The 18,153-nt window shown below is 34.5% G+C and overlaps 1 protein-coding gene across 1 annotated transcript; it reads left to right on the top strand.

Annotated features, from left to right (window-relative positions):
* The first annotated feature begins 6,255 nt into the window (after positions 1–6,255).
* On the top strand, positions 6,256–10,856 carry LOC116000844 (auxin transporter-like protein 3). Its single transcript, XM_031240692.1, has 8 exons — positions 6,256–6,557; positions 6,769–6,954; positions 7,056–7,168; positions 7,691–7,874; positions 8,207–8,304; positions 9,299–9,506; positions 9,687–9,944; positions 10,348–10,856. Exons 1-8 carry the CDS (start codon positions 6,390–6,392, stop codon positions 10,540–10,542), a joined length of 1,410 nt encoding a protein of 469 aa, XP_031096552.1. The 5' UTR covers positions 6,256–6,389; the 3' UTR covers positions 10,543–10,856.
* Positions 10,857–18,153: the final 7,297 nt, after the last annotated feature.

Raw genomic sequence — 18,153 nt, forward strand, 5'->3', positions numbered from 1 at the left:
TTTTAAATAAAATAATTAAAATATTTAATTATACAATTCTACCCATTTTTCAGAAAATGAACCAAACTCAGAAAGAGAGATTTCCAGTATACATCAAATCACTGAAAATGAAGTCATTCATCTTTCAAAAGTCATTTTTCTGCTTTCCAAACACGACCTAAGTTTGTTTTCTTTTGTTTTATTTTTCCCCTCCTATGTAAAACTACTGCTAGTGTTGCTAGTATGTAGATGATTTAAAATGGAGATTCCAAAGCTGCTCGTAAACACGAGATTAGCATAGCATCATTATTCATTTGGAAGCAAAAGTGATGATGCATCCATGGACCAAATATATAATTATATATAAATAAATAACATTTTTTTTTCTCATAAAGTGGGAAAGGGTGCAAGATTTAGTTTATTTTGTTAAGCCAGTTGGCACACGTGTGACCTTAATGATGTTTAGCACTAATCCCACCTTATCCAGTAATCATTCACCTCATCTTTGACTAATCTTCTGCTCTCATCAACAACATCCCTCAAAAGATGGGGTAGTGGAATATTATAAAATAACAAAATGATGATAAACTTAATTTTTAGTGAGTAATTTCTTTAATAAAATAAGAAAATGATAAAGTTAATTTTTACATAAGATAAAGGTTATTTAAATTGAAAATTTGTGACATTGTAACTAGATTATAAGTTTCAACTCCTAACTAAATTAACCAAGTTATGCAAGTACACATTTAGGTAATAAATAAATAAAAATATAACAACACCTTCTACATATATCAAGCCCTGATCTTTCTAGTTGGTTTACATCTCCAGTGTGATTTGTAAGCTATTAAACAGGAGTAAAGTTTACCCGTATATACTTTCAGTTGTGGCTAGAATTTCCTCGTCATCCAAAATAAAAATTAAAGCATTTAGAAAATTCAAAATTCTTTTCACTCCACATTTTATATATAGTTGCATCTTATAATCCATATCTCCATGCTTGTAGCCATTACATACCAGTTGGTGTGTACAAGGTAAATTAAACTCCACTCCGGTGTAATTAGCTCGCAAACCACAAAGCAAAGGTAAGCCACACTAAAAAAAAAATTATAGATAAATTTAACCGATCGAGAGGATGTTGACAAGTAACCTATGACATACATGTTAGAAACTTCCTGAATCAGTGTATTATAGTGACCATAACTTTAGCTATGATATTTTACTCTCATTTTCATGTGTATAAAAGGTTTTAAAAACGGTTAATTTCTCCCCTTAAAATCACTATATAATACTCATTATTTAAGGTGTCATTATTTATAAGTTTTTAAAAAGAAAATATTTTTATTCTTATTATTTGTCATTGAATTGGTTGATCAGTGTATTGCTACATCTTCACACACAAACCACTCCCTAATATTCATACAAGATATGTAATTATTGCATTATATATATTTTTAATATTTGATTATTGCATGAATTCTTTATTAAGTTATGACAGGGTTAGCCAATTCATTAACTCAGTGAATATTATGTGATGATTTTAGTAGTGTAAAATAATATTTTTTTTATCGATTCTATCATAAATGAATAAAAAAGTATACACAACAATTTATGTAAAAATTCAAAACAAAAATTATAATAATAAATTTTATATAAAAAAATGTAAGATTATTTAAAAAGAGTGTATGTAGTGTATGAATTAGTGTCGTAGATGAGCAGTGGTGAAATATGGTATGCGATGTAGGGTACCCCGCTCGTGCGATCATGAGAGGGTTAGGCCAATTTTGTGACTAGCTGCCCTACAACAAAGTGTTGCACATAAAATAACATTATTTCTACTTTGATTTTTTGAGTAGTCTTTATTATATTTTCCTATTCTTTAAAATACATATATACAAGGCTTTTTTTGAAATGCATTCATTCAATCATTCGTACAAAACAGTGGGCTTTATTTAGCATGCAGTCCACAAATTTTGATACTAGAAGAAAAGATATCACACCAATAGCAAGAGTTACTACTTATAAGTATATAAGTTCACTTCCATAGATATATAAATTCACTGCTATAGATACATAAATTTACTACGGTAAGTATATAAACTCACTACTATAAATATATAAATTCACCACTGTAAATACATAAATTCATTACTATATACACATATATTCATGATACGTACATGGATTTATTATTGAAAGTACATAGATTCACTATTGTTGGTGTCATTTTTATATGCCTGCATTATTATTTTTATGTGCCTAAATATTTTATGTACTTATAATAATATTATTTTTATGTATATGGATCCACCATGTAAAGTAGATAGTGGACCTTGATTCACAATATAATAATTTATCCCTACATGAACCCAGGATATACCCCTAACCCATTGAAATTGACTCAATGGTCTAGGGCATCAAACAACATGGTCTAGTTGAAATATGAACCCTCCAAATTGATGATCAAGCCTAGTTTTGGATCCAACCAATCATCTAGCCCTAGTTCTATCAATTAAGAACTCGATCAACCCATGATTTATGATGCTACAACTTGAGTGACATAACAATAACTAACAAGTCCATAGATCAGCAATCTTATATTTTCACAAGTTGGTTGAGCATTGAAAACCACACATTAGTCAATCATATTCATGTAGTCAATCTTTTACTTGTCAATTGAATAAGTTGAGACTCATGTCACCCCAATGTATATTCTCAATCAAATAATAAAAAAAAAAATATTTTTTGACAAGAACTCAATCTTTTATGATATTAGAAACAAGGGTCACACTTGTGTAAGACCGTCTCACGGATCCTTATTCGTGAGACGGGTCGGGTCGGGTCAAAGCACCATGCAAATGTCATACTTATATGTGCAAATCTCACACTTATATGCTCAAATATAACACTAATCAAAAATACAATTTTTGTTACTTATAAGAGAAAAAGTAATACACATTTCATAATAAGTAATGTTGACAAGTGCATCTCACTTATAAGGACAAATATAATACTTTTGAGGAAAAATATAATACTTTTAAGTCGAAATGTAAAAGTATTGTATTTTCCCTTAAAAGTATTACATTTACCCTAATAAGTAATAAAATTTTTATTACTAATTAGTATTACATTTGAGCATATAAGTATGACACTTGTGCATATAAGTGCCACATTTACATTTTGACCCGAACCCGACCCGACCCGTCTCATGGTGAGACGGTCTCACACAAGTTTTTGCCTAGAAACAATAATGAACTTTTTGAAATTGTAATTGTAATTATACTTGCTATTCGGATTCAAAAGAAACTCAATAAACAATTATCTTGATACGATCCCACATCGGCTCCACAAGAGATTGTGGAGTGGTACTTAAGTTGGGGCCAAACCTCCACTCATGAGCTAGCTTTTGTGGTAGAGTTAGGGTCTTGGCTTGAGTACCGTATCATTGGTGCTCTCGTTGAGAGGCCGGAGTGTGGTGGGAAAGGGCTACCTGGAAGAGGGCTACCCGGTGCTTGATAAGGTTCAAAGGGAACCGAGAAGAGTCCGGAGTGAAAGCTATCCAGAGTGAAGCCATCCACTCTTCCGGTGCCGGCCTAGCGGAGGGGGCGACCTAAAAAACGGCTACCTGGTGCTTGATGAGGTCCAGAGTGAAGCCATCCAAAGGGGAAAAGGGCTAGGGGAGGTCCAGAGTGAAGCCATCCAAAGGGGAAAAGGGCTAGGGGGCGACCTAGAAAACGGCTTCCAAAGGGGAAAAGGGCTAGGGGGCGACCTAGAAAACGGCTACCTGGTGCTTGATAAGGTCCAGAGTGAAGCCATCCAAAGCGGAAAAGGGCTACCACTCTTCCGGTGCCGGCCTAGCGGAGGGGGCGACCTAAAAAACGGCTACCTGGTGCTTGATAAGGTCCAGAGTGAAGCCATCCAAAGGGGAAAAGGGCTAGGGGAGGTCCAGAGTGAAGCCATCCAAAGGGGAAAAGGGCTAGGGGGCGACCTAGAAAACGGCTTCCAAAGGGGAAAAGGGCTAGGGGGCGACCTAGAAAACGGCTACCTGGTGCTTGATAAGGTCCAGAGTGAAGCCATCCAAAGCGGAAAAGGGCTACCACTCTTCCGGTGCCGGCCTAGCGGAGGGGGCGACCTAAAAAACGGCTACCTGGTGCTTGATAAGGTCCAGAGTGAAGCCATCCAAAGGGGAAAAGGGCTAGGGGGCGACCTAGAAAACGGCTACCTGGTGCTTGATAAGGTCCAGAGTGAAGCCATCCAAAGCGGAAAAGGGCTACCTGGTGCCGAGAAGAGTCCGAAGAGAGTCCGAAGTGTGAGCCGTCTAGAGTAAGCCGCCGCGGACGTTGGCTTCTCAAGGGGTGGGCAATGATACGATCCCACATCGGCTCCACAAGAGATTGTGGAGTGGTACTTAAGTTGGGGCCAAACCTCCACTCATGAGCTAGCTTTTGTGGTGGAGTTAGGGTCTTGGCTTGAGTACCGTATCATATCTTTATCTTAACAACATCATATATATTCCTGCAAATTAAATTAAGAAACAATTGTATAGTATAGTAACAGCATAGAGATCATAGGTTCTAAAACTAGCTAGAGTGGATTATTTAATTTTTTTTTTTTTGAGTACTTGGATTATTTAATTTGTTAATGCATGTTTTTCCTTTATATTTTTAAAAAGTAAGGAGTAAAAAGGAAAGAAAGAAAGAGAAATCATTCACTCCATTGAAACCAAGATGAGGAAATTAAAGTGTTTTATCATATTTTAGATGTCCATATGCGTTGGAAACGTTGTTGTTCAATCGCATTCAAAGGGTAACCTAATACGACATTCAAAGGTCACCATTTTAGGTCCCTCCATAGGTTTTCAATCATTGATCAGAAATAAGTAAACCCCCCGACCCTATATGTGCATTTTGCATATCAACCATTTATTGAATTAGCTAATTAAATATCACTCATTACGCGATTCAATAATAAATATTTAATAAAAAGTAGTAAAATTATAATTTAAAAAAGAAGAAGAATAAAGGCGTAGTCAAATAATAACAATAATAAACAAGAAAGTATGGACAGATATTACATTGTAATAGAATCAATAATACTAAAAAAGAGTAAATACCCAAAATAGTTTCTCAATTATAGCATAATTCACAAATAAGTCATCGACTATCAAATTTAGCAAATCAAGTCCTCAACTATTCAATTCTTACTCAATAAAGTCCTCAACTATTCTGTTCGATCTTACTCAATAAAGTTCTCAAGTATTCAATTTTTACTCAATAAGATCCTCAACGAAAGATTGATTTGTGAATTATTGAGTAAAAATTGAATAGTCATGACTTAATTGATAAAATTGATAGTTGAAGATTAATTTGTAAATTATGGCATAGTCGAGGGACCTTACAAGCCATCATTTTCAACCCTCTAGTCTTTGTGGCCAATCATTATTTGAAAGTACATTATTTTGAGTATTGAAAATATATTATTTTATATACTATCAAATAATGTACATTTAGTACACAAATAATGTACTTTTAGTATAATAAAAATGTACCTTATATTCATGGTCCACACAGCTATGTGGATCATCTATGTGGACTATGATCCACACAATAATTTGTCCTACCTTGCATTGTAGACCCTGGTGCAAAAATAACCTTCAGATTTTGTATCTATAGTTAACGGTTTATGTACTTGTAGCTATCATATTATGTGTCGGCAATTATTCTATATCTATAGTTGACACATTCTGTACCTGTAGTTGGCAGTTTCTGCACGGCCTGTAGCTATCATATTATGTGTCAGCAATTATTAAGTTATTTGTTTACATGTACATAAACTATTAACTGTAGGTACAAAATGTGTTAAAAGTACAGAATTTTTGTATCGGGGTTCACAATGCAATATGAACTTCAATCCATGGTATAACAATGTTCTCACAAGAGAGTCACTTATGCAGGAATTGAATTCAACTAACATACATTTTACTTTACGTTGTTTTTTTAGTACTATGACTCTATTATAATGCACTATGCTCATATTTTAGGCTGTTATTATAGGGACTAATTAAGTACGTATTTAATGAAAGAAAAACCTAATTACAAAGTCATGTAAAATGTAGATTCAATAATTAAGAATGATGACATCAGTATAGACGTGTTTTAATTAATGAATTAAAGTGTGGTTGCAACGCCAAATAAAAGGGGAGAACAGAACAGAACAGTTGAGACGAGTGAAGAAGTATATATATATATATATAGAGACGAGTGAAGAAGTATATATATATATATAGGCCAGGCCATCTCTCATCTATCTATTTATCTCTCTCTCTCTATATCTATAAGAATTGAATTATATTGGAAGTTACGTTGTTCATCACTGTACTGTAGGTACTTCATCACACCCCTCAGGCCTATATCATGGCTTCAGAGAAGGTGGAAACCGTTATAGCTGGGAACTACGTAGAGATGGAACACGAAGAAGCCTCCAGCGCTGATAATAATAGGTCTGTTAAGACCAAATTCTCCAAGCTTTTCTGGCATGGCGGCTCTGTCTATGATGCATGGTTTAGTTGTGCTTCTAATCAGGTACGTTACTATACTCTAATTTCATTTCTTTAACATCCAATCCAATCCAATCGACCGCTGAGATGAGATCATCACTATATATTTCATCATCTATCGTACCAGAGGGACAGAGCTGATCGAGCCCCAATATTTGATTTCCTAGTATGTATGTATGTATGTATTTTGTTTTTGAATTATATTGATATATGTATGTATTTGTAATATAATGTAGGTTGCGCAAGTTCTGCTCACATTGCCCTACTCATTTTCGCAACTGGGAATGGTGTCTGGAATTATGTTCCAGCTCTTCTATGGCCTCATGGGGAGCTGGACTGCTTATCTCATAAGTGTGCTTTATGTGGAGTACAGAACCAGAAAGGAAAGAGAAAAAGTTGACTTTAGAAACCATGTCATTCAGGTACAATAATCTAATATTTTTATATCTTCTTCAATTCTTCTCTCTCTCTCTCTCTCTCTCACAAAATTATATTGCTTCCAACTCATATATAATTAATACAGTGGTTTGAAGTTCTTGATGGGCTACTGGGAAAGCACTGGAGAAATATAGGCCTCTTCTTCAACTGCACTTTTCTTCTTTTCGGATCTGTCATTCAGCTCATTGCATGTGCAAGGTAATTTAATTCCCTTGCTAGCTTGCTTAATTGCCATACTCTTACCTTTTAAGTAACTTTTTCAAATCAACTGAATACGGTTTAAGTTAAAATTTCTTAATACAGAAAATGATCAAGTTCAGTGAAAGTAAAATGTTTTAGACATTTTGAACTAAATTTAGTTGATTTGAGAAAAGTTATTAAGTGACAAAAAATGGTCAAATTAACACACTAAAGACTACAAGTAAAAATGCTACTCCAGTGACTCAAAATAGTATTAATTCAATTTTACTCTGGAGCACATGTGTGTGTATAGTAGTACCGTATTGCTATTTGATCTATTAATCCATCTTTTGTTTAATTACTTTTAAATATTAAATGATTGATATATGTCACTTAAAGTAAATTGTAACTTACTTTTTTTTTTTTATATATAACTATCTTTAAATTAAATACACACGTGTTTATTACGCAATATATATATAATTTGATACAAGCATTTACACAATTTCTGATCTTTATATATATAATTTATTGTTGCAGTAATATCTACTACATAAATGACAATCTTGACAAGAGAACTTGGACATACATATTTGGAGCTTGTTGTGCCACTACCGTTTTCATCCCATCATTTCACAACTACAGAATCTGGTCATTCTTAGGCCTTCTCATGACCAGCTACACTGCATGGTACCTAACCATTGCTTCTCTTGTCCACGGACAGGTAACTTTTTAAATATATATAAACATAAATGTGTGTATATATAGACCCATACCCATACTTAGTTTAAAACTCTAAACTTGAGGGTTTGGTGAATCCTGAATATTTGCTGAGTCACTGTACCCACACTCAACATTTTGACCATTGAGCTGAGTTATGTCCCAAGGACATATACGTATACTTTATAGTACTACATCTTATCGATACAGATTAGTATCAACGTAATTATTGCTTGTATATGCTATAAAGTGTGATTTGGATTGATTTAAGTTGTAAAAATGTTTGATTCAATAATTTAAAAGACTATTAATGATGGCTGTTGTGATCACATCAAGATTGAGGGAGTGAAGCACTCAGGGCCAGCCAAAATAGTTCTCTACTTCACTGGGGCTACAAACATTCTTTACACCTTTGGTGGGCATGCAGTGACAGTGTAAGGCTCAACTTTTTTTTTTTTTCTTACAAGTTGGTGATAATATTTTAACATATCTTTATGGCTTGAGACACTTTGCTGCCTCTCTGAATGGGGACATCACACATGAATATATTATACTTTAGCCCTTTCCTTTTCTCTTGACTGGGAACATGCTTCCTTCAAATCTGGTGTCTACCTTTTGTATCTTCTCCTCCTAGATAGATTCTTCACAACATAATATCTTCATTCATTAAATAATATTAGCCTTCTAGCTTGGACCGTAACTACTTAGATCTATTATATATATTTTCTTCTATTATATATTCTTATATTATGATATATATATATAGAAGGGTTCGAGCGAGAACATACCTCCATGTAAAAATTCAAGACTAATATAGTAATATGATCTGTCCATTTGGGTAAATCTTGAACATGGTCCTATGATCCTGTAAAGAATGAAGACTAATTTCATCTGTCCATCCGTGTTTATCAAAAGTTGAGGGCTTTACTAAAAAAAATACAGGGTCAATTTTATAATTGTTATAAAATTTTAAATTTGTAATATTTATAAAACAAACCCCACCCTTTTTTAGACACATGAATCAAATTAGTCCTCACTTTTTTCCTCACCTGAACACACACACACACATATATATAGAAAGTAGTTCAAATGCGGACGTGGCTCCCGCGCGGTCATGCAACTGCATCTATGTCATCCAATTGGATTAATCTAATGGTGTCAATTGCAGTTCGCGTAAGTTAAGTGGAAGGTGTTTTTTTTTTTTTTTTTTTTTGATAATTTTAGTATCGTGAATTGAAATGGTGCGTACATGGTGTGGTGCGTTTTAATACATGTTATGGTGCGCTTTATTACGTATGCTGGTACATTAACTGTGTTGTGGAATGGTGTGTTTTAATTTATCCGCTGGTGCATTTTCATACGTAGAATGATGTGTAACTGTGATATGATTAGTATGGTGAGTAATTATATATATTTGTGGGCATGCAGGGAGATAATGCATGCTATGTGGAAGCCACAGAAGTTCAAGCTTATATACCTGGTGGCAACATTATATGTGTTGACCCTAACCCTGCCATCAGCAAGTGCTGTGTATTGGGCATTTGGTGATATGCTTCTTGACCATTCCAATGCCCTTTCTATGCTTCCTAGAACTGGGTTTAGAGACACTGCTGTCGTCCTCATGCTTATTCATCAGGTAATTTGGATGGGATTAATTAGCTCACCCCCTACCTGGTCCCACTGCTTTTGTACTCTTCCATTTCCCAGGAAACCAATTTCATTTCATTTGGACTTTTCCCATCCATCAATTCTTAATTAATTAGCTCTCATCTCATCATTTTTTTTGTAATTAATAATTGCCATTTGGATTCTACAGTTCATTACGTTTGGATTTGCTTGCACCCCTTTGTATTTTGTGTGGGAGAAGTTCATCGGAGTACACAACACAAACAGTCTGTTCAAGCGTGCATTGGCCAGGCTCCCAGTGGTGATACCAATTTGGTTTCTGGCCATTATTTTCCCATTTTTTGGTCCCATCAACTCCACTGTTGGATCCCTTCTTGTTAGCTTCACTGTCTACATTATCCCTGCTATGGCTCACATGATCACCTTCGCTTCTCCCGCCGCTAGAGAGGTACGAAATTACTTGCTTTAATTTTCCAATCACCACTTTAATTTCATCCATGTATTATCTTCACCTAATACTGCTTAATTATTCAAAAATAATTTCTTACAACAATTGGGTTTAATTTAATTTAACAGAAATGGAAGAAAATAGCCACTTTTAAAATAATTGAGGGGCTAATATGGATAATTTATAGAAAAACATCTATAAGCATATAATTCACAGGAAACATGTTATTTTTTCTTTTCTGAATTTCAGTTCTGGCCAAAAACTGGGTTGGAACATGTTTTGCCCATTGAGAATTACCATCTAACGACTGGTTTTTATTCGTTAGAAATGACAAAAGCTTCAATAGTAATTGTTCTAATAATATTTATGATTAATGATTGTTTTTAATTTTATAATTACACAGAACGCTGTGGAGCAACCACCATCATTCATGGGAGGCTGGGCAGGGTTTTATTGTATGAACATATTTGTGGTGGCATGGGTTTTTATAGTTGGCTTCGGATTTGGAGGGTGGGCAAGCATGGTTAACTTTGTCCGCCAAATTGATACTTTTGGCCTCTTTGCCAAGTGTTACCAATGTCCTAAGCACAAGGCTTGAGCTATACATATATATATATAGCTACATTATTGTTTGTATTTCCATCTTAAATTGACTATATTATGCAACCAACCCAAGTCGAACTTGAAAGACGTACTAAGATACATATTAGAGTGTGTAAAGTGCTTGTTATTATTATTATTTTTTTTTTGAAAACAAGTGCTTGTTATTTAATTTGTAACACTTTTAGTGTTTTTGCCCCTCTTTCTTGTAATAGTAACTATTTGTGTGTTCCCATTGTCTCATCTAAAAATGTAACTCCATTTGTTTTTGTGGAGTTTTTTTTTAATGATATTCGTCGGTCTTGCATATAATGTATTTGTTAAACCTTTGGCTTATTGGAGTTAGAAATCCAAACATGTATGCCTTGTTACAATTATATCAAACACTGTTACAAAATTTGGCCATTTAAAATAGTCATTTTGTGGTATAATTTGTAATGAGATCTACTTTTGATTTGGGTCGGGTGAAAAGTGGATTCGGGTTCTTCTAAGTAGTAATTTGTCTAGAGGTATCAATATTTCTTCGTATCTTGGATATGTTTATGATGATTGTATTAGTTTGTTGGGCTCTTTGCCAAGGCCAAGTGTTAGTTTTATTAAACGGTCAGCGAATTGTACTGCCCACGCTCTTGCCGTGGCGGTAAGTTCCCAATCTGCTCCTCGGGTTTGGGTTGATACCCCGCCTGAGTGTATTGTTCGTTTCTTTACTTAATGGTGATAGGGAATATACCCCGAGCATATTCTCTTCCACATATATACCGTGTACCTGCTAGGTACCTGGTCATGCCGCCGAGAGGCCGGGATCGTTCTCGACCTTGCATTGACTGACCCTTATCTTGGTGGTACCCGACTTCAACTGGATAATTGAGCTAAATAAAGATTGCAGTAGCGCTTCGTTTCTTTGGGACCGGGCCCGACCTATTTAGATAGGGACGATCATCCCAAGCAGAGCTACTTGAGGATTTGAACCTAGATTCTTGGTCTTAACCTAACCCCATCCCAATGGGCGATCAGAAATCTAGGCACACATGGCTATCGTGGCGTTGTTTCCTAGCCCACCGACTGCATGTACAACACGTGTCAGTCACGTTGAGAGCCCGACATGTGTCGCCCTTCTTCCGCTATAAATACCGCATTTAATGCTAGAAGGTGAGGTTTTTGGTATTTTTACCTACCACATCTTAGCTCGGAATGCTTTGGCCCCATGTCATTTCCCGAGCTTGAGACTTAACCCAACAAGTAGATTATAAGAACAACCCAACCCATCAATTTGTACGTATTTTGGACATCACATCGTATTTACATTATCAACGGAATTTCGTTCTTATCTTAAAAAAAATAGAGAAAAATGTTGAGGGAAAAGGAAATGGAATACAATAAAATCAATGGTTTGAGCCTTGATGGGATGGGAAAACTCATCCCCTTCCTTTTTTGGTTCCCATTCTTGAAGGCAAAAAAATCATATACTAAACATCATAATCACTTTCATTCACTCTCGTTAAATTCGTGAACGGCCAAAAGTAATGAACTAGACTTCTTTTATTGATGCGTCAATTAGATTGAATTGTTGTAATCACCGTATAATTAAAAAAAAAAAAAAAAAAAAAACTTAAAACAACTTAAAACAACTCCATAATAAATTAAAAGAATCAATTGTCTTTTGTTCCCTTGAAAAAAAGAGATGATGGTAGGGAATACTGAAAATATTGAGATATACCTAACATATGATGACCATCCACACTAGAAGTCTTTTCACGGTTTTTGAGGATTAAGGCTCTTTTTGGGAACTTATAACTTATTTTAATTTGCTAATAAACTAAACCCTATGTTTGGTAATGTTCAAGAAATAAGGTAAGTAGCTTTTAAAAAATAAGCTAGTTGCTTCTTAACTTTTTCCATCTTTATCCTTATTATTTTAAATAAATGACATCATTTATCCTCCCAATTAAAATCTTTTTGGCCTTTTATCATCAATATGTTTGATTGTAATTTTAATTTGACATTGTGTTTGAACATTAATTTTTTGTATGAACTAATTTTATGAATTATAAACATTTTGTTTTACTTTATATATTTTTAAATATATGTTCTTATTTTATATTTTATTAAAATATATTAATTTTATTATTTTATATTTTAATATCAAAAAGCTAGTTTTACATATGTTATTTAAGCATAACAGCTCTTCAGATTTTAGCTTCGAGCTTATAGCTTTTCAGCTTTCAACTACATTTTCAGCTAGGTTTGCCAAACATGGTATAAATTGCCACATGAAGGAGAGAGAAGGTAGGTGGGAGAAAACAAAGTTACATATGTTATTTATGATTTTTTGGAACAGTGATTTATTGACATTAATTTGCTAGAACATCAGAAGCTGTGCGCGATTCGCGCACAGCGCCCACGGGCGCCTAAATCGTTGTATTTTTTGTGTCAGATCATTTTTTGTTTTGATTTTTTTTCCTTTTTTTCTTATTCTCATTCCTAATCTAGCCAAGTTTTATAGCAAATATTTATTATGGTTGTGATGAATGTGCATCACAAATCCAACCATTTTTGTTCGAGCCTTTGAAATTATATATATACATATAAAGAGAGGACTTTATTTCTATCACAATGAATAAAACAAAGACCGAGGGGTATATAAGCAAGACATGGTCGCGGTTCAATTCTAGTTTTGAATTGCCGGTTCACGGCTCTGAGAAATGATAAACTGGAATCGGCGATTTCGGTTTGAACACTTTTTTCCCTCAGTTCAGATTTGTAATTGACCGGTTTCGAACTAGAACCCGGCGGTTCCGATTCCCGATTTTAATAAACCAGAACCCGAACCTTTTGGGTTCCGGTTCAGTTTGCTAGTTGTAGTAACCCTATTGGCAACTCCAACTAAGTCGGTCAGGTTGTTCATTATAACAAAATATTACAAGTTTGACTTTCAACAAGAGCCACCTTTAGCCTTCTTGGTTTGAGCCGGCCAGCTAGGGTCACAAGGCGAGGTTTATCCATTGCATACCCTTGGGTAGTGATAGGAACAACCTATTGGCCTTCTTGGATTGAGCCAGCTGGTCAGCAAGGGTCACAAGACCAATTTTGTAAAAGGCCTATCTAGGCGCTAATTTGGTGCCCGATGGGCACTTATTAGCGTCTAGGCAAGTAATAATAATAAAAAAAACACAACAGTGTACACATTGCACACTAAAAAAAACTTGGCCTAGTTGGCTGACTTGGGCGCCAAGTTGTCTGAATTGGGCGACTCAGGCATCGAGTTGGCCGCCTTGGGTGCCTAGACCGCCTTGTCTGCCAATAGGCCAACCGACTAATGTCCGCCTGAGAGTAAAATTCCCTCGACCTAGGAGCGCCAAACACCTAATTGGCTTGTAGGCCAATATTTACAACAGTGCACAAGACAAAGGTACGTTTATCCAATGTACAATATCGAATAGTTGCGGGAGGGTTCTCTCGTTGAGAGATGATCATATTCGCCCGCTAGCATCATCATATAAATTAAATCATCACAAGTTGCATACCACAAACTTTAGTTGCAAGGGGCCTTGGAGATGAATTTAAGGCAATAAAATATATGATTGCGGTGTAAATTGCTATTGGAGTAAACACCCATTTGACTTATAAAATTAAAATATAGTCATTGATATATGCATCATGCATGCCCATAAAGCTATATATGGGGTAGACCTTCACCAAATTCTATCAAGATAGGACTAAGTTATTACATGGATCCTAACGAGCTGATCATGAGCTTGGTAGGCTCATCATGTGAATAAAGTCAATTCTAAAATAAAGCACAATATATAGGAGTAGGTTTCCTTCATGAACATGTGGAGAAAAAGGTTGGAAAAGGGAGTGTTTTTTTGCTTTGCAATTTCATCTTTTCAAGCCTTTTTGCACATTTCAGAAAGCAATGTTCAAGGTTCACTTTCCGGACCTAACAAGGAAAGAAACTGCTGAAAATGAAAGACATGATGGAAGAGGAAAACTCAAGATCGAATAAAAGCTAGCTATCCTAGTTAGGCTTATGTAATTGGTTTCTAAAGAAAATTCATTAGAGAAAGGGATTAGACAGCATGTGCGTGGCTGATGGTTCTCAATCATATACACATCTTATAGCTACTCTCATTGCTTTCTCTTGACAAGGGGCTCATCATTAAAAATATAACGATTATGTTCGAAATCATATATCTTTTACATATTTACAATAAATAAGGTCAAATAGACCCTTCAACTATAAGCCAAAGTACTAAATTTAATTTCTTTACCTGCATTATTCAGACTAAATACATGCAGTCTAATACAATCATCATTTTGGTCTAAATTAAATACGCATCCTATACAGAGAGGGTTTGAACTTCTGACCTCTTTTAAGGGACAATAGTGCACAGCCACTCATTCCAACCAAACTGATTATTTATTCTCATGTTAATCATATATATTGTACTTGCTCAAGATCATCTATGGGGCCATCCCAATTTCTTTCTAGTGTTCATAGTATATGTGTAATATGCATATGTGTCTTGTCATTGTAATGGAATATAATGTAATTCAACTATAAATGCAATGCAATAGCTGCATGCCATGCCAACCCCACTCCCAATTAACCCTCACGTACCCATTTGATCTCTCACTAGTTGCGTCTACTTTTGAATGTTTTAGTTCAGATAGATACTAAACATTAAACTAGAGTTAGGAATTGAAGTAAACAAACTAGCATAGTTGCATGATCGATGGATTTGAATTGATTTTATCCGTTAGACTTGATATATCATGGATCCTGGAGCCCATCTTATAGGATGGACATTGATACATTTTCATTTTTAACATACTAAATATTTATTTTTAATGTATTACAACTTTATTTTTTATTATTATTTTTTTTGAAAATAAAAGCTTTCATACAAATCAAATCAAATCAAATCCAACCTCAAACTGTCTAAAATGGCAGAAGGAGGAGTCAAGTTCCAAACATAACAACCAGACATAGAACAAACTGTCGATCGAGCCAACTCGTGAGTTACTTACTTTGTTCACTGATCGTTTGATTAAAGAGAAACATACATTGAAATTTCTAGTTAACAGGTTCATTACATGCATATTTGTAAATTTCTAGACTCGGCTCTTCGAGCCGCCTCCCAACAAGTTTAATGTTTATGTAAATTAAGTTTTATTTTTATCTTTTATCAACAAATCGAAGAAACATTATGAACCACTACAAAGTAAATGGAACTAGATATAATGTACTTGCAATTTAACTATTATTTAGGTATATTAAAGTTTAGGTTTATAATCATACAGAACAAAAATAGCTCTAACGTGAGACTTGTAATGCGTTTTTGCTAAAATATGATACTTTTTACGGGTGCATAGAAAAATATTACATTTTAACTAAAAAGTATTACACGTTTCAAGTGAGACAGTCTTACATAAGACTTACTCATAAAACAAATATTATGAATATAGTACAATATGATGAATGTTATTAAACATAATGCATTTGTAATTAATTTTATATACATTAAATAATTTTGTTTTTATGAACATATAAAATATACATTATGAACCAACTACTACATAGTGAATGGAAACAAATCGATTTGATGTACACACTGTTTAGTTTTTATGTATATTAAAGTTTAAGTTTATAAACATATAGAATAAATATTATGAACATAGTACATGATAAATGTTATTAAACATAATAGACTGATTGACATCATTTTAAACAAAAGTCTACAATATAGTGCAAGGTAAATCATGATCTATTGATATAACTTGTGCATATACAGTATGGTAATTAATTTCATTCTTATGGTAACCAATTCCCAAAAAGTGTTTGTTTTGATAAAAATAAAAAATAAAAATAAAAAGTTCTCTAAAGGTCCCAAACTCCCCAAACACACGTATAATGTAACTTTGTTTGGTTTTATCTAGTTTGGTAGATATAAAGGATGGATATGTAGATTGCAACATTTCAAGGATGTTGGAGATAGAGGTGTCTACATACGCTCAAAATTCTACCCATTACTCTTTTTCTTTTCTCATACACTTCTATTAATTTATGATTTCACAATCAACTCGAGTATTAATAGTCATTGGGCCCAGTTCATATGTAGTCAACCATTCCTCTATGGTCTTGCAGCCTGAAGCATTTACATATCTTAGCGGTGCATCATAGATCACTCATAAGTGCACCACAATCTATCACTTAATGCACCACCGAAATATATAGAGTATAAAAAATTCAAATATCACCATATTTTTTCATTAGTGTACCACAAACCAGCACTTTGTTGTACACCACAATTCACTCAAAAGTGAACCGCAGAGCACTTACAAATACACTACATCCCCGTCACTTAGTGTACCACCAAAATATACATGATGCAAAGAATTATCAAAATGTCACCGCATTTTGTCCCATCTTCATTGATTTTTAATCGTTGATCTGGGCGAATACAATCGTTGATCTGGGCGAATATAATCGGTTGTGAATCAACATTAACTTGCGACATGCGAAGTTCTGAAAGATTTCATCGCTACGGCTCACAAACATGCCTAGAGGACCTTGCAGTGCAATTGTATCCGAGTGCAGTGTAATCATATAGAAAGTGTGCAATCCAAGTGCAGTGTCCCTATATATATAACCTCATACTAGGGGCTTCTTCCAGAATTGAGCCTGGGTAGACGCCTAATCGGCCTGCCTGTCCTTAGTACCGACCTTGGGATAAAAAATCAACAATAATAAGGCTTGCTACCAACAGTAAAGTTGGGATTCGAACCAAAGGGAGGTTGACCAATCAATGTGGACAACACCTCCTGTGTGCAATAATCTACACTAAAAAAGATTGACTTCAAAATACTCCACAAACTCTAGTTGAAAGTCCAAACAAGAAAAGAAAATTAAAAATCAAGATTAAAGAGGGTATACACAAGCATCGTCCATTTTAATTGTTCAAAAAATTTATGATTGCTTTCCTTTATAATTTTCACGTCAAAACTATTGTGTCTATTATGTAATTGATTTTCTTTTTCCACTATGGAGCCACAATTGACTTGGTTTATAAGCTACTATATATATACTATGCATACACCCAAACATACATAATCTGTCCGAAACAAATACAAGGATTTTGCAAGAGAAGTCCAAGGCACATTCAACAACTCCCACTTGAAAATTACAGATGGGCAAAAGTTGTATGGTTAGGAATTGAAAGAGAGAGCACATTGCATACATAATAATATGAAGTGTTGGACAAGGGCAAGTGGGTAGATAAGGGTAGTGGATTGGACCCCTTAGATCTCACACAAATCAGAAATGCAAGAGAGATCAAGTGTGTTGTCCACTTCTTCTTGGACTCTTTTTTGACTTGTAAACAATGATATATGGGAAAGGATTTCAAACAACAGTTGGGATGTTAGTTTTCTTTCAGATAAGGCTGTCCATACTGCTTTGCTTTCTCTGCCAAAATCAACAAAGATAGCTATAGAAGAACATGCAAAGGGACTGTTTGAATTGATTATTGATTGATGCTATTGGGATTGCTGTGCTTTGTGTGCATATCACTGACATCAACGTGCACTTTTTTTTTTTTTTTTTTTT

The sequence above is a fragment of the Ipomoea triloba genome, chromosome 13 (assembly GCF_003576645.1).
Source record: "Ipomoea triloba cultivar NCNSP0323 chromosome 13, ASM357664v1".
Classification (NCBI taxonomy): domain Eukaryota; kingdom Viridiplantae; phylum Streptophyta; class Magnoliopsida; order Solanales; family Convolvulaceae; genus Ipomoea; species Ipomoea triloba.